Source organism: Oncorhynchus keta, chromosome 10, assembly GCF_023373465.1.
Source record: "Oncorhynchus keta strain PuntledgeMale-10-30-2019 chromosome 10, Oket_V2, whole genome shotgun sequence".
NCBI classification, from domain to species: Eukaryota; Metazoa; Chordata; class Actinopteri; order Salmoniformes; family Salmonidae; genus Oncorhynchus; species Oncorhynchus keta.
This window is the reverse complement of record NC_068430.1, coordinates 58545648-58563147: the sequence shown is the minus strand read 5'-3', so window position 1 is coordinate 58563147 and position 17500 is coordinate 58545648. Positions and strand designations below refer to the sequence as shown.

Here is a 17500-nt window from a genome sequence, read left to right as displayed (position 1 = left end):
CCCATGTGACCTGCTTGTTGTGTGTACATTCTGACATGTATGTGTAACTGATAGACAGACACACAGACACACACACACACACACACACACACACACACAGACACACACACACACACATTACATGTTGATGTTTTTTTTGTCTGCAACGTCCTTTCCGTTACGCGTCGGACCCCAGTAGGACTAGCTGTCGCCATCGGCGTCGGCTAACGGGCATCCTGGCAGGAGTGTCTGTGCCTTCGTACCTGCGTGTTGGTATTAGGTGTCTGTGCACAGGTGAACTTAGTGCGGTGGACACTTGGTAGAAACGACCTCTCACCATAACAGAGGGACAGTGGGTAAAGGGAACCTTCATCCACTGTGTTCATTGTAGCCAGGCTCTCCTCTCATTAAAGATGCATCTGGCTCCCTGCATTATTCATGTATTATACATCAGACCCTATCTATGATTGATGAATCATTTTCTAAAAATAAAACAACAAAACTCCCGCTGGTTTTATCCTCACATGGATGTAAACACACAGACACAATGCTCCAGAGAGGCATGGGAGGCTGGGAGGGAGGCTGGGAGGGAGGCTGGGAGGGAGGCTGGGAGGGAGGCTGGGAACCTGACCGTAAGACGACTGATGACGGACTGTGTAATATGACTGAGCAAGTCGAAGCTGGACTGACTGGATAAGATGTGCAACGGTTGATGAGGAAATGAAATGTAAACAGAGTTTCTGACAGTGGGATCCAATGGTAATACAATCAATCACGCTAGATGGATATGAACATATTGACGAGGCTACGGAGGACAATAAAAGATCCATTTTAACAACACAGGAATGGTTTTCTTTATGGTCTTCCTCTGCTCTCTCTGCTAAATGTACAGTAACAAAACAGCGCGTAAGCATCTCCCAGTCAGGTATAGCTGCCAGAGAAGCACTTCCCTGATGAAAACAGTTAATGTAATGCTAAAGCTAGCTCATTTACTGTCAGCCAGACAGACAGCTCTAATCTGTTCTGTTCACTTTGAACGTGCACAGCAAACCCTAGATTGTGTGAGTGACTGTGTTTGCCACATTATAGACTACTACAGTACTGTACGCACGTGTGTGTGTGTGTGTGTGTGTGTGTGTGTATGTGTGTGTGAGTGTGATGTGAGTGTGAGTGTGAGTGTGTGTGTGTGTGTGTGTGTGTGTGTGTGTGTGTGTGTGTGTGTGTGTGTGTGTGTGTGTGTGTGTGTGTGTGTGTGTGTGTGTGTGTGTGTCTGTGTGTGTGCATGTTTTCCTGTGCATATAGTGTGTCTGTGTTTTCCTGTATGTGTGTGTACCTTGGTCTTCATGAACTTGGAGTGGTTCTTGTAGACCTCCATCTGTTTGATCTCCTCCTCTCTGTCCTCGGTGTTCAGCAAGCCGTTAGCCTTCAGTATCTGGATCTCATCCTCCAGGTCCCTGATGTTGCGCTCCAGAGATGCTATCTTGGTGTCCTGCACAACGCACACACACCAGCTGTAAGATGCTATCTTGTTGTCCTAAACAACAAACACACACACCAGCTGTAAGATGCTATCTTGGTGTCCTGCACAACACACACACACCAGCTGTAAGATGCTATCTTGTTGTCCTAAACAACAAACACACACACCAGCTGTAAGATGCTATCTTGGTGTCCTGCACAACACACACACACCAGCTGTAAGATGCTATCTTGTTGTCCTAAACAACAAACACACACACCAGCTGTAAGATGCTATCTTGTTGTCCTAAACAACAAACACACACACCAGCTGTAAGATGCTATCTTGTTGTCCTAAACAACAAACACCCACACCAGCTGTAAGATGCTATCTTGTTGTCCTGCACAACACACACACACCAGCTGTAAGATGCTATCTTGGTGTCCTGCACAACACACCCACACCAGCTGTAAGATGCTATCTTGGTGTCCTGCACAACACACACACACCAGCTGTAAGATGCTATCTTGTTGTCCTAAACAACAAACACACACACCAGCTGTAAGATGCTATCTTGTTGTCCTAAACAACAAACACACACACCAGCTGTAAGATGCTATCTTGTTGTCCTAAACAACAAACACACACACCAGCTGTAAGATGCTATCTTGGTGTCCTAAACAACAAACACACACACCAGCTGTAAGATGCTATCTTGCCTGTGTAAGATGCTATCTTGTTGTCCTGCACAACACACACACCAGCTGTAAGATGCTATCTTGGTGTCCTGCACACACACACCAACTGTAAGATGCTATCTTGTTGTCCTAAACAACAAACACACACACACCAGCTGTCCTAAACAACAAACACACACACCAGCTGTAAGATGCTATCTTGTTGTCCTAAACAACAAACACACACACCAGCTGTAAGATGCTATCTTGGTGTCCTAAACAACAAACACACACACCAGCTGTAAGATGCTATCTTGGTGTCCTAAACAACAAACACACACACCAGCTGTAAGATGCTAAAACAACAAACACACACACCAGCTGTAAGATGCTGTAAACAACAAACACACACACCAGATGCTATCTTGGTGTCCTAAACAACAAACACACACACCAGTGTCCTTGGTGTCCTAAACAACAAACACACACACCAGCTGTAAGATGCTATCTTGGTGTCCTAAACAACAAACACACACACCAGCTGTAAGATGCTATCTTGTTGTCCTAAACAACAAACACCCACACCAGCTGTAAGATGCTATCTTGTTGTCCTAAACAACAAACACACACACCAGCTGTAAGATGCTATCTTGGTGTCCTGCACAACACACACACACCAGCTGTAAGATGCTATCTTGTTGTCCTAAACAACAAACACACACACCAGCTGTAAGATGCTATCTTGGTGTCCTGCACAACACACACACACCAGCTGTAAGATGCTATCTTGTTGTCCTAAACAACAAACACCCACACCAGCTGTAAGATGCTATCTTGGTGTCCTAAACAACAAACACACACACCAGCTGTAAGATGCTATCTTGGTGTCCTAAACAACAAACACACACACCAGCTGTAAGATGCTATCTTGGTGTCCTAAACAACAAACACACACACCAGCTGTAAGATGCTATCTTGGTGTCCTAAACAACAAACACACACACCAGCTGTAAGATGCTATCTTGGTGTCCTGCACAACGCACACACACCAGCTGTAAGATGCTATCTTGTTGTCCTAAACAACAAACACCCACACCAGCTGTAAGATGCTATCTTGTTGTCCTAAACAACAAACACACACACCAGCTGTAAGATGCTATCTTGGTGTCCTGCACAACACACACACACCAGCTGTGCTGTACTGTTGCTGAGCCACACTTATAATTCAGTATTAGAACATCACCAAAGCTTGACCAGTGAACAAAACACAAAACACCTGAAAAAGAGGGAGAGAGAGAAGAGAGAGCGAAAGACAGTGAAAGATAGAGTGAAGGAGAGAAGATGGGTAGAGAGAGAGAGATGGAAGACGAAGAAAGAGAGTAAGTGTCAGAGTAAGGAAGAGCTCTTTGAGGTAGTACGGAGGAGAGCCTCTGCAGTATCTTGGGGTAAAATCAAAAGCCTCCTCCTTCTCCGGCTGCAGCAGCTCCCTCACAGCCAGCCTCTCAGCGGATTAATCACCATTTGGAAATACTGAGCGGCACACATCACAGCCAGCCTTTTGAGAGGGACCAGCCCAGAGAGAAACGCCTGGAGAAGAAGCAGAAGCAGGAAGAGGAAGAGGAGCCGTGCTGCTCTGTAGTCGCTCGCACATCAATGCAGGAGCCAGTCCATGGACTGCGACTGCACCTCCGAGTGGAGCTTTGGCTTTGCAGAGTTTTTAAATAAATAATACAACGTCTTTAAGATTAGCCATGGTCCATCTCACATGCACTTCACCTGCAGAGCAACGAGCAAGAACCTGGTTTCACTCCCTCTCTCTCCTTTCTGTCTCTCCTCCTTCTTTCCCTCTATCTATACCTTTGACTGGTTCTGAACTTGTGAACTTGTGGTTCTGTGGCTAGAGCTTCAGCAGGGTCATCCAGCAGGCAGTGGAAAACTAGGAAATCCAGCTCTGTATGCGTGGCTGTCCCTAGGTCGACTGAGAGTTAACAACAGATGGTCCTGGATCTAAGGGGTTAACGTGAGCGTGTAAATGCTGTTATCATGGCCATGTGCTTCGTCAATGCATCGCTATTCTATGACTTGTAGCAAGCCGCTAACTAACCACCGGAGAGAACATAGCATAGTATACAGTGGAGACAACATAGTGTAGACGACAAACATACCGTAGCTCAATGGGTCAGAGAGATGCTATGCCATCCAAATGATTTCACTGCTACGGCAGATCAAGCTGATCAAGCAGAGGATGTGACGCTCTCATGAACACTCTCTCTCTCTCTCTCTCTCTCTCTCTCTCTCTCTCTCTCTCTCTCTCTCTCTCTCTCTCTCTCTCTCTCTCTCTCTCTCTCTGTCTCTCTCTTTCTTTCTTTCTATCTGAATCCCTTTCTCTCTCTCCTCCCTGTGCCACTGGCCTCTCTGTCGTAAACAACCACACCTGTTTCCATGGTAGCAGCAGGCAGAATGTGCTCTCCCTCGTGGGTGAGGGAGGGAGGGAGAGAGAGAGATTGAAAGACAGAGTGAGATAAGGAGAGAAAGAAATTTAGAGAGAGAGAGAAAGAGATCCTAGAGACAGCGAGAGTAGAGAGAGGGGGGTTCGCATTACTCATGCTAACATCAGCACCAACACGTCTGTTGGAGAGAGCAGAGAGAAGCGGGGAGGTCCTCCACCGAGGATGGAAGGGAGAGGGGCTCTGCTCTGTATGAAAATCCAGAGCCTCCAGGAGCCAGCGTGTCATGTGACCACGCTAGAGGAGAGTCACGTGACCGTGCTAGGGGATGCTGGGGTTTGCTCAGCACCAATCCAGCTCCGTCTGATGATGTGGTGTGTGAGCGAGAGGCATGCTGTCGGGCTGTGAGCGCATGCTTTATATTTAGAAGTGATATCACAGCTCTGCAGCTACAGTGGGCCGATGGGCTCTGCAGTGGCTCAATTAGTGCTTTGAATACATTTTTCATAGCTTTTGCATGTGATGTAACATTACAACCATCATCCACCGACTCGTCTCACGAGGTCATCCTTCCAAATCTTGTGTCGTTGAATGAGCCTGGGCGTCCGAAGCTATCGACAGACTCAAAGTTAATGCAATACAAGCAAAATCTGGCTTTTCCGAATTTCGTATTTCGTATTTTCGCATTTCATCTGATTACATGGTTGGTCTCAGCAATGGTGCCAGCCAGGTGTACTACACTACCCATAATTCCCCATGGTTCTTACCTTCATCTCTATGATGGTCTGGAGGGCTTTGGTTTTGCCAGGGTCCTGGTGCATCTGGTTTCTCCTGTGCAGTTCCTGGGAGAACACCAGTTGATATGAAATGGACAAGACAAGCATCAAATGTCGCCTCTTTTAGGACCTAGTGCAAATGGGCCTGTATTTATGAACCATCTCAGAATAGGAGTGCTGATCTAGGTTCGGTTCTGCCTTTTAGATCACAATGAATAAGATCACCATGGACAGAAGGAACCTGATCCTAGATCTGCACACCTACTCTGAGATGCTTCCTAAATATGAGCCCTGAATCTCTCCAAATGCATGGGTAATGACTTAGCTTAACCTAGCTCAATACTAGAGCGACAGCATTGAAATGAGTTACATTTACTTGCACTACCATTACATCAGTCATATACTTCTCCCCTGGCAATAACACTGTACACAGATTGAACATTGCTCCTTTCACTGCAGTCAGAGCACAGGAGGTACACAAAGAGAAGGCCAGTACTGCCCTCTAGTGTTGATGGGCATACACTGTAGGTGAGAAGAAAAAAGTGGAAATTGCCTGAAAGTCCCAAAAGCCGTATGCTTTAAAAGCAGTACCGAACAATCAACATGACTCTGCGCTTTCAGTAACACCTCAAACACAGGTGAGACCAGGTCTACTGTGGCCATATAGTAACTACATAGTTTTGGCTATTTACAGTTTTTTGTTTTATCACTTTGGTAGTATTTCCTGATTTTCTCAACTCTTAGAGCAAAACTCCAAACTGGTAACACTTGTAACACAGCCAGTGTTACATTCAAAACGTTTCATTTTGTTTGTAGACATCTTTTAACACACAGCCATTGGTCCGACATTTTACTGTGAAATGTCACGAGTGCATTGGTTTAATCACCAAAACACAACATGATGATATGTTCTCAATGTCGTTGTTTTAACAATCAGTTAATCCAATAGCAAAATATTTAAGATACATATTTTAAAATTGCCCTTTGAATGTAGTCTGCTGCAGTACATGACACTGTTTTCACATGAGGCAATCAATTCGAATCAAATCAAATGTATTTATAAAGCCCTTTTCGCATCAGCCGATGTCACAAAATGCTAAACAAAAAAACAGCCTAAAACCCCAAACAGCAAGCAACACACGTGCACTACCCATTCAAATTGAATGAGCACAAAATATCCATCATTTCTATCCCATGTGTGATCAAAGGTGTGATCCTTGAAGACAACTTTCACAGTGTAATCAAATGAAAGAAAGGAAAGAAACAGTGTGTTTAGCTGGCATTAGTTTGCATCAAACCTGTTTTGAGCACTTGGCCAAAGGTCCTCATTGTTCATGCACCTGGGGAAAGCCTTTTGGCATGGCGAATACAAGCCTGACATAGGGTCTGGATTGAAATCATTGCATGCCTCATCCACGGCCTGAAGGAGGGTGGCACGCTCGTGGGGATGGCAATCCTACATCTTCCACCTGTATTGTAATTGTGCATTGTATTTTGCAGTATTCTATCGTACTTAGGTATTGTAGTCGTCCTGTACGTGGCTCAGTTCATACGAGTACGGTACTAGCAACCGCAGAGTTGTGGGTTCAATTCCCACTGGGGTCACATACCAACATGTGTAGACTCTAGTCACTTTGGATGAAAGTGTCTGCTCTGGGAAATGGCATGTATTACAGTACTGTATTGGCCAATGCAATTTTAGTAAAGCAGTGTGGGATTTCTGAGACTAGACACTTAGTAGCTGTTTAATAGCACTACATATACTCTGAGTCTGCTGTGGCCATACAGTAGTATAAGGGCATATACTCACTGTAAGCACTACATAACATGCATCCCAAACAGCACCAGAAACCCTACATAGTGCACTACTTTTGACCAGAGCCCTGTTCAAAAGTAAGGCACTATACAGGAATATGGTGCCATTTTGGACAGACATGTACTCTTGTACCTCTCGGAGGTGGATGTTCTCCTTCTCCTTCTGGTCCAAAATGACCTCCAGGTGTCCAAGTTGAGCCTCGGCCTCAGCAATGCGCCTTGCTCTCTCCTGCTCCTCCTCCTCGTTGACCCTGCCTGGCCCTCCAGGCAGACCCTTACTCTGGAGCATTTCCAGCAGCTTCTTGATGGACTCGTCCCTGGCCCCCAGTGTCTGCTTCTGGGTCTCGATCCGCAGCTCCATCTCCTCCAAGGTCTTCCTCAGGAGGAACAGCTCCTTGGCCTGCCGGAACGCAAGGAATTGTAAGGAATTTTAAAGGAAGGAAGTGTCAATTGGGTCATTATTAAGGTAGCTAAAATTCAGGAACTTTCCAAAATGTCCCGAACGGAAGAAGATACAGAAATCCCAGTTGGAAGATTCTCTAAATTCCCAGAGGGAAGTATCAGGGAATTCAAAATCCTACAACCAAGACCCTGGTCATAAGAACCTGGACATAAGAACCTGGAACTAACGGCAAACTCATTTATTGAATCACTCATTTATTATGAGTAATTTATTAAGATTCCTTGCCTGGCGGTCGTGCTCGGCTTGTAGCCGTCTGAAGTTCTCCTCGGTCAGCTCGATGTTGGTGTAGTGGTCCCCAGAGCGGCCGCCGCTCTCCTGCTGCAGTAGGTGGTTCAGGTCCCTTTGGGTCCGCAGCTCGTCCTGTAGGGCCTGGATGGTCAGCTGCAGGTGCTGTGGGGGTCACACACACATACGCACACACACACACACACACACACACACACACACACACACACACACACACACACACACACACACACACACACACACACACACACATGAAAGCACATGCACATGCAAGCGCACACACACACACACACACACACACACACACACACACACACACACACACACACACACACACACACACACACACACACACACACACACACACACACACACACGTCAAGGAGTCTCAATCTGGTAGGGTCGCAGCACCTAGTCTAGGGTGGATTCAATTAAATGACAGATCAGACTAGGATGGGTCACTGAATATGTACATATGGAGGGACATTTTCAGACACACACGCAAACTCACAGACACCAATACATCTTATAGAGAGGGGGGGGTGGGGGGATTTTGAAGGTGGCCCTGCGGAAAGGAGATGTGTATTACGAAGAGCACACACAAACTCAGAAACACACACCGTAATCTATTCAACCTCTGGGGAAATACAGTTCCTGCCAAACACACTTGGAGAGGAATTTGAGGACTTACCTCACTATGGCATGAAAGACAAAAAGAAAAAATACAAATGACACAAAGTATGGCAGTAGGAGAAGACGTTAAATAAAAGGCAAGTGGTTTTTACATACTATTCGTGATCGACTTGCTTTCCACCTTCTGCAACTATTTTCAGGGTGAGTAAGGGGTACTGTAAACGGTTATCTATGTGCAGTACCGTGCGTCAGCGATCTCATCTGTAGGAATCTCTCTTGAAGCTTTGACGGTAGGAATACTACGAGAGCCACATTTAAACAAAGCCATCCAGTGCATGACTGAATCGTTGTGTTGCTGGGAGAAACCGATTGTGCAACTGAAAGTGCACAATCCTTCCCTGTATCGTGGGGAACGTGAAGAACTTGTAGAACCGTGAACCTCCGATAACAGTTTTGACCGATCCCCTGTCAAGTGTTCAGAGTTGGACGGCTCGCGTTCAACAGCTTGCACTTTCAACAGAACGCTTGATTGTTGCAGCATTAGCGATCATTATCTATCATTACTGTAGGGGGTGTGTATGTGCTGTCCGTGCTGCGAGTGGTCGAGCAGCAGAGATCCGTGCACAGCGCAGTAAACAGTGTTCCCACTGAGAGCTGGTAGCCAACCAACAGCAGTAGACTCAGTGGACCTCTGGGTCCATGCCCATCCATTATGCTGTGTGTTAGGGAGGCGGGTGCGCGTGTGTACGTGTGCCACTGGTGGCTGCTGAGAGGAGGACAGCTCATAGTAATGGCTGGAATGAAGTCAATGGAACGGTGTCAAACGTGGAGTTCCATACCATTCCATTATGTCCCTTCCATCCATTACTATGAGCCCGTCCTCCCCAATTAAGGTGCCACCAACCTCCTGTGGCGTATGCATGTGTGTGCGCATACAAAGAGACAAAGACATTACTTGTACATTACTTGAGAAGAAAAAAAAAAGACATCCATTATAGGAAGAAATAAGAAGGAGACAAGTGGCTCTGTTCCAATATCCACCCTAGCATGCCACTCACTATACACTGATTGGGCCATGCATTCTTAGTGCTACACTAGTATGGATATTGGAACGTAGCCTGGGTGTTGAGGTTTAGGGGGCGGGGAAATTGAACAAAACACAGCCTATTTCAGAGTACACTATAGGGTCACAAGGGTCACACAGCAGCCACACCCCTATAGTAGAGCCAGACCCAGTAAAGGGAGAACACAGAAGAATTCTACTCGGCAGTGTGTAAGAGCAGGGAGAGGGAGGGTCTGACGGACGCGGGCGGGTAGGGCTTAGGGAACGGTGCAGGCTAAACCAATCACACTCCTTGCTGGTGTGTGTATGGGGGTCCAATTCGGAGCGTTTCCAAAATGCCAACCCTACTCCCAACATAGGCCTAGTGTACTACTTTTAGCCAGAGCACACAAGCTCTGGTCAAATGTAGTGCACTACATAGGGAATAGGGTGCATTTCCGACACAGGCCAGAGGGGTGGGGGGTGGGGGGGGGGGGGCGGAGGAACAGGACTGCCAGGTCTCTGGGGGCACCGAAGACACACGACGACATCACTCTGGTGGTGACTCTATGTTGTGCAGACACGGCAGCCAGGGCAGCGGTTGCAAACATAGGGACAAACCTTGGTTCTCCTGGCGTCCAGCAGCTGGAGTAGCACGGGCGGAGCCAACAGAAGAGAAGCATAGCGCAACGGAGAACACAGCGTCAGAACAGCACAAAACACGAAGCGCACGTGGAGAGCTACAGTGAGAGCTCCCGTGAAGGACACGAGGAAAATGTGTGAGGAACATGTGAGGATGTGTCTGGTTATCCCAACCCTCAAATCATTTATCTCTATCCGTTCTGATGGAATTGGTACACTAAGGAACCTCATGGTACATGTAGAGAACCTCATGGTACAGTAGAGAACCTCATGGTACAGTAGAGAACCTTGTGGTGTGGTGAGGAACGTCACAAACTCACACAAAGACATATCAGTCTAAAACATAATGGAAACCTTTGTGGAAAAAGAAGGTGAGGTTATTTAGTGGTGAACACTTTCGGCATTAAGTCTCACCCAATCAAATCTAAATCAAATCAAATGTGTATTTGTCCCATGCTTCGTAAACAACAGGTGTAGACTAACAGTGAAATGCTTGCTTACTTCCCAACAATGCAAAGATAATTCAAACAAATATACATAATAGAAACACGAAGAAAAACAAATTACAGAGGGAATAAATGCACAATGAGTAACAATAACTTGGCTATATACATGGAGTATCAGTACCGAGTCGATGTGCAGTGGTACGAAGTAAACTATGTTGATATGTATGGGATACAGTGTTTCGGCAGGATAGATAATAAACAGTAGCAGCAGCATACATGATGAGTCAAAAGAGTTAGTGCAGAAATGGTCAATGTAGATAGGGAGGTGTTTAATCCTGGGGTCCTGAGCCTAGTGATGAGCTTGGAGGGCACTATGGTGTTGAACGCTGAGCTGTAGTCAATGAACAGCATTCTCACCAGTGGAAGCTCCTCAAAGGAGGAAGGGGAGGACCATCCTCCTCAGTGAATTTCAGAAAAATGTAAATAATGAAACATTAAAAAAGTTATAATTTTTAGATAAAAATGTACAAAATATATTAACGTCACCAAATAATTGATTAAATCACACTGTTTTGAAATGAAGGTCCACAGTAGCCTGAAAAGCACTCTGAAGGGTAGCACCATGGTGTAGCCGGAGGGCAGCTATTTTCCATCCTCCTCTAGGTACATTGACTTCAATCCAAAACCTAGGAGGCTCGTGGTTCTCACCCCTTCCATAGACTTAAACAGTAATTATGACAACTTCTGGAGGGCGTTCTCCAACCTATCAGAGCTCTTGCAGCATGAACTGACATGTTGTCCACTCAATCAAAGGATCACAGAATGAATCTCATACTGATAGCAAAAGCTACAGCTAGCTGTAACTACAGTACATAAAATGTGGTGAGTAGTTGACTCAAAGAGAGAGAAAGACAATAGTTGAACAGTTTTGAACAAATACATTTCTTCAAAAATGAAGGAGAAGCAAGAGAGAGTGAGAGAGAACACTGAGTACACGTCTTCGTAATCTGTCTGGCCCTGCGGCCTTGTGAATGTTAACCTGTTTAAAGGTCTTACTCACGTCGGCTACGGAGAGCGTGAGCACAAAGTCGTCCGGAACAGCTGGTGCTCTCATGCAAGATTCAGTGTTTCTAGCATACAAGGTATTTAGCTTGTCTAATACCTTCACTGGACAGCTTGCAGCTGGGTTTCCCTTTGTAATCCATTATTTACAAGCCCTGCCACATCCGACGAGTGTCAGAGCAGGTGTTGTATGATTCGATCTTGGTACTGCATTGATGCTTTGCCTGTTTGATCAGCAGAGGGCATAGCCGAATTTCTTATAAGCATCCGGATTAGTGTCCCACTCCTTGAAAGCGGCAGCTTTATAAAAATAAATAAAACAGAGTACAGCAGACAGAAAGTACAGCAGTAGTGACATCAAGGACATCAGCTCTAGCCTTTAGATCAGTGCGGATGTTGTCTGTAATCCATGGCTTCTGGTTGGGATATGTACGTACGGTCACTGTGGGGACGAAGTCGTCAATGCACTTATTAATGACGCCGGTGACTTTGTGGTAAACACCTCAATGCCATTGGATGAATCCCAGAACATATTCCAGTCTGGAATACATACAAGGCATTGCAAATTGACACTAGTAACCACACACCAGGTGAATCATTACACAGTAGTGTGATTTATAAAGAATAGGTGTGGTACAATGGGGCACGGTTTCCGGGTAAAAGATTTAGCCTAGCCCTGTATTAAAAGAAAGCTAAATGAAAGTACTTTTAAATCCAGGGCTAGGCTTAATCTGTGCCTGGGCCACAGCCCCTATATCCTGTGCTGTGGTAGTGTGTTATTCCACCCAGCAGAGGGCAGTGATCACTCTAGCAGGGTGCTGTCTCTTAGTCTGTCTCTACTGGACTGTGCCAGTGCCTTTCACTTCCACTGCATTGGGCAACACTCACTTATGTAAGCATCGCAGTCTTTTTGGGCCAGTACGCTCAAACCACTTAAAGCCTCTCAAATCTTTACTCGTGCTCACAAAACTACATTCACACACGCTCACCCTGCCATCCTCTCTTACTCACACTCTTTATCTCCCTCAATCTCTCTCGCCCTCTTTTCCTCCCTCTCTTTCTCCCTATGTTATATTTTCTCTCTTTCGAACATTGATACACAAACACACAAGGCAGCAGACACCATGATAGACGTAATATGGATTCCATATTGTTGCTAAAACGCCAATTAAAGGGGACAATTAAAGTAAATATGTAGAGAGAGTGCTAAATGTTTAAACAGAAGTCATGTGCTGAATAATCATCCATTAAATATTCAACATGTCAAAATGATGCATGTTTTTAACTGCAGTGCCATCGGAAAGTAATCTGACCCCTTGACTTTTTCCACATTTTGTAAGACTACAGCCTTATTCTAAAATAGATTCAATTATATATTTTCCTCGTCAATTTACACACAGTACTCTATAATGACACAGCAAAAATTGTTTCAGAAATATTTGCAAATTTATACAAAATTAAAAAACAGAAATACATTACATTTACATAAGTATTCAGACCTTTTGCTATGAGACTCAAAATGATGCTCAAGTGCATCCGGTTTCCATTGATCATCCTTGAGATTTCTACAGTTCGATTGGAGTCTGTGGTAAATTCAATGAATTGGACATGATTTGGAAAGGCACACACCTGTCTAAATAAGGTCCCACAGTTGACAGTGCATGTCAGAGCAAAAACCAAGCCATGAAGTTGAAGGAATTGTCCATAGAGCTCCGAGGCAGGATTGTGTTGAGGCACAGATCTGGGGAAGGGTACCAAAACATTTCTGCTGCATTGAAGGTCCCCAAGAACACAGTGGCCTCCATCATTCTTCAATGGAAGAAGTTTGTAACCACAAAGACTCTTCCTAGAGCTGGCCTCCCGGCCAAACTGAGCAATCAGGGGAAGAAGGGCCTTGGACATGGAGGTGACCAAGAACCCAATGGTCACTCTGAAGGAGCTCCAGAGTTCCTCTGTGGAGATGGGAGAACCTTCCAGAAGGACAACCATCTTTGCAGCACTCCACCAATCAGGCCTTTATGGTAGAGTGGCCAGACGGAAGCCACTCCTCAGTAAAAGGCACTTGATAGCCCACTTGGCGTTTGCCAAAATGCACCTAAACGACTCCAAGATTGAACTCTCTGGCCTGAATGCAAAGCGTCACGTCTGGAGAAAATCTGGCACCATCCTTACAGTGAAGCATGTTGGTGGCAGCATCATGCTGTGGGAATGTTTTTCAGCCGCAGGTATGGGAGACTAGTCAGGATCGAGCGACAGATGAACGGAGCAAAGTACAGAGAGATCCTTGATGAAAACCTGCTCCAGAGTGCTCAGTAACTCAGACTGGGGTGAAGATTCACCTTCCAACAAGACAAAGACCCTAAGCACACAGCCAAGACAACGCAGGAGTGGCTCCGGGACAAGTCTCTGAATGTTCGAGTGGCCAAGCCAAAGCCCGGACATGAACCTGATCAAACATCTCTGGAGAGACCTGAAAATAGCTGTGCAGCGACACTCCCCATTCAACCTGACAGATCTTGAGAGGATCTGCAGAGAAGAATGGAAAAAATTTCCCAAATACAGGTGTGCCGAGCTTGTAGCGTCATACACAAGAATACTTGAGGCTGTAATCACTTCCTAAGGTGCTTCAACAAAGTACTGAGTAAAGGGTCTGAATACTTATGTAAATGTGATATTTCAGTTTTTTATTTCTAATACATTTTCTACATTTCTAAAAACCTGTTTTTGCTTTGTAATTATGGGGTATTGTGTGTAGATTGTAAATGTTTATACATTTTAGAAAAAGGCTGTAGCGCAACAAAATGTGAAAAAAGTGAATGGGTCTGAATGCTTTCCGAATGCACTCGCTGAGACAAAATTCATTTCTCCTGATTTCCGACGTTTGTTTTATTCAGATTAATATTCCCAGCTAGTCAGTAACATGATGTATTAGCCGGGGAAAGAGGTTGATGACGTCGTGGCCTTGCAGTGAAGCAACAACGCCTGGAGTCGCTGCAGCAGCTATGTGAATCATAATCTATGACACACACACACACACATACACACACACACACACATACACACATTATGTGCAATCACTTAGGACTGTACAGTATGACTGTCTGTGACCATTTGCTTTCTCTGACTATGCATTATACCACATGTTGTTACAAAAGCAAGCTGAACAATGGACTACACATTCACATACTATACTGGATGAACAGCACTCCCATGCAAATCAATCATCCACCTCAACACTCAAAGACTCGGACCTCCTCTGTACACACAGTCATGATTCTCCTACCATACAAGTACAGACTCACACACAGCAATTCTCAAATAAACACACACAACTACACAGAAACACAGAAAGCCAGAAGAGATTATATTTCTCTCTGTCAGGGGGTTCAGCAGGGCCATTGCACATTTATCTCTCTCTCTCTCTCTCTCTCTCTCTCTCTCTCTCTCTCTCTATCCCTCCCTCCCTCCACTTTGTCATTTCTTATTTCATTCTATATCATTCTCTCTTGCTCTTTATCTCTCTAGCTCTTCAGCTCTCTTTACTTATCTCTCTCCCTCATGATCAATATTCTGACCTGTTGGAACAGAATTGGAGGATGCGGTCAAATAAAACCTTTTTCACACAGGATTAAAACATCCTCTCCTCTCCCCTTCATCCCTTCCCATACATAACCTCCCCTCCTTTCCTCCCCTCCTCTTCTCTCCTCATCCTCCCTTCCTATACCCATTCTCCCCTCCTTTCATCATCCTATCCTACACTCCTCTACTCCAACCATCCTCTCCGTCCCTTCCCCTCCTCTCCTCCTCCATCCCCCTTCATCTCCCCCCCATCCCCCTTCCTCTCCTCCCCCATCCTACCCTCCACTCCTCCCCCATCCTCCTCTCCAGTCCCCATCCTCCTCTCCTGTCCCCATCCTCCTCTCCTCTCCCCATCCTCCTCTCCTGTCCCCATCCTCCTCTCCTGTCCCCATCCTCCTCTCCTATCCCCATCCTCCTCTCCTGTCCCCATCCTCCTCTCCTATCCCCATCCTCCTCTCCTATCCCCATCCTCCTCTCCTGTCCCAATCCTCCTCTCCTGTGCCCAATCCTCCTCTCCTGTGCCCATCCTCCTCTCCTGCCCCATCCTCCTCTCCTGCCCCCATCCTCCTCTCAGATTGGCAGATGAGTGGCAGACCTGATTAGAGGCACGTGCTGCTCATCGGTTGCTCATCTGTGTTCCCTACATATGCTGTTTTGACTGAAAATGTGTACCTACATGCTGAAGCAGGATGCAAAGCCGAGATGTCTGTGTACGCTATCCCTGATGTGGGGAAAATCACACAAAAAAAATACATTGAATGAAGTAAGCATTTATGCAACATACTTTTGAGTGCAGACCCATTACACCTGTTATTTGTCTGAATTTGCAGGTTTTACGAACCAGCCAAGCTTCTGGGAGGGCGCAATGGTCCTCTTTTGATTACCCACAGGGGCCCTGGCCTTTCAGTCGTGACTAAGCAGATATTGGAGGAGAGAGAAGGCTGGGGGGTCTGATGAACACAACACACTCCATCTCCTGGGGTCAGGGAGTACTATTGGCTGTCCATACCCCTCATACATACCCCGATGAGCAAGGGACAGGGAGTACTATTGGCTGTCCATACCCCTCATACATACCCCAATGAGCAAGGGACAGGGAGTACTATTGGCTGTCCATACCCCTCATACATACCTCAATGAGCAAGGGACAGGGAGGAGGCATGTCAACATACACCTTACTACGGCTCAGTTGGTGGAGCATGGTGCTTGCAACAGCAGAATTGTGGGTTCGATTCCTACTGGGGCCACCCATAAAATGTTTGTTTTTTGCTTTGGATTAAAGAACCTGCTAAATGGCATATACTGTTATTATTATTACTACTACTTTACTGGGTCTGGGTGCTTTTCTATAGCACTTTTTTGAGCCAATGTGATCATCAACAACAGAGATAGAACATTTCTACTTAAAAACGGCTCATAATTGGCAACGGAGTGTAAATGATTGGTTAGCGTTTGGACATGGGCTAAGGGGGCAGACACACGTAAACACACTGACATGGTTGTGCCAGGCAGCAGAGACGGTAGCAGCTGCGTCCCCCTGAGAGTGTGTGTGTGTGGGGGGGGGTAGTGTGTGTGTGTGTGCGTGTGTGTGTGTTCTCCCTCTGTTCATATCTGACACATGGACTGGAGCTAAAGCGCTGAGTCAGAGAGAAACACAAATAAACCGCTCACAGCAATGTGGGTGTGTGGGTGTGTGCGTGTTTCGAACCCACTATCAACCCTGCCATGTAAGCATTGCATGAATAATCATTCAGCCTGCGTTGGCCAACAGGGAATGGCAATGGAATGGGGAAGAGGAGATAGTGAAGTGAGGGAGAGCTGAGGAGAGAATGACATAAAGGGTACTGAGATAGTGGAGGCACAGAAGAGTGCAGGCAAGGGAAGTAGGAAAGATACAGTTGAAGTCGGAAGTTTACCTACACCCTGGCCAAATACATTTAAACTCAGTTTTTCACAACTGCTGATATTTAATCCTAGTAAAGCTTCCCTGTCTTAGGTCAGTTAGGATCACCACATTATTTTAAGAATGTGAAATGTCAGAATAATAGTAGAGAGAATAATTTATTTCAGCTTGTATTTCTTTTATCACATTCCCAGTGGGTCAGAAGTTTACATACACTCAATTGGTATTTGGTAGCATTGCCTTTAAATTGTTTAACTTGGGTCAAACGTTTCGGGTAGCCATCCACATGTTTCCCACAATAAGTTGGGTGAATTTTGGCCCATTCGCCCTG

At 45.7% G+C, this 17500-nt stretch overlaps 1 protein-coding gene across 4 annotated transcripts in view; it reads right to left on the bottom strand.

Annotated features, from left to right (window-relative positions):
* The window catches only part of LOC118389380 (ERC protein 2), a 69638-nt gene that overhangs the window by 30407 nt on the left and 21731 nt on the right, over positions 1–17500 (bottom strand). For 3 of the 4 annotated variants that reach the window (XM_052527360.1, XM_052527363.1, XM_052527362.1), the window contains exons 3-6: positions 7842–8006; positions 7288–7553; positions 5330–5417; positions 1313–1468 (exon numbers count right to left, since the gene is read on the bottom strand). In XM_052527360.1, the coding sequence (XP_052383320.1) occupies positions 1313–1468; positions 5330–5417; positions 7288–7553; positions 7842–8006 (675 nt within the window). Of the gene's footprint in view, positions 1–1312; positions 1469–5329; positions 5418–7286; positions 7554–7841; positions 8007–17500 lie in introns of all 4 variants that reach the window. The other variant, XM_052527361.1, reaches the window with a different exon arrangement.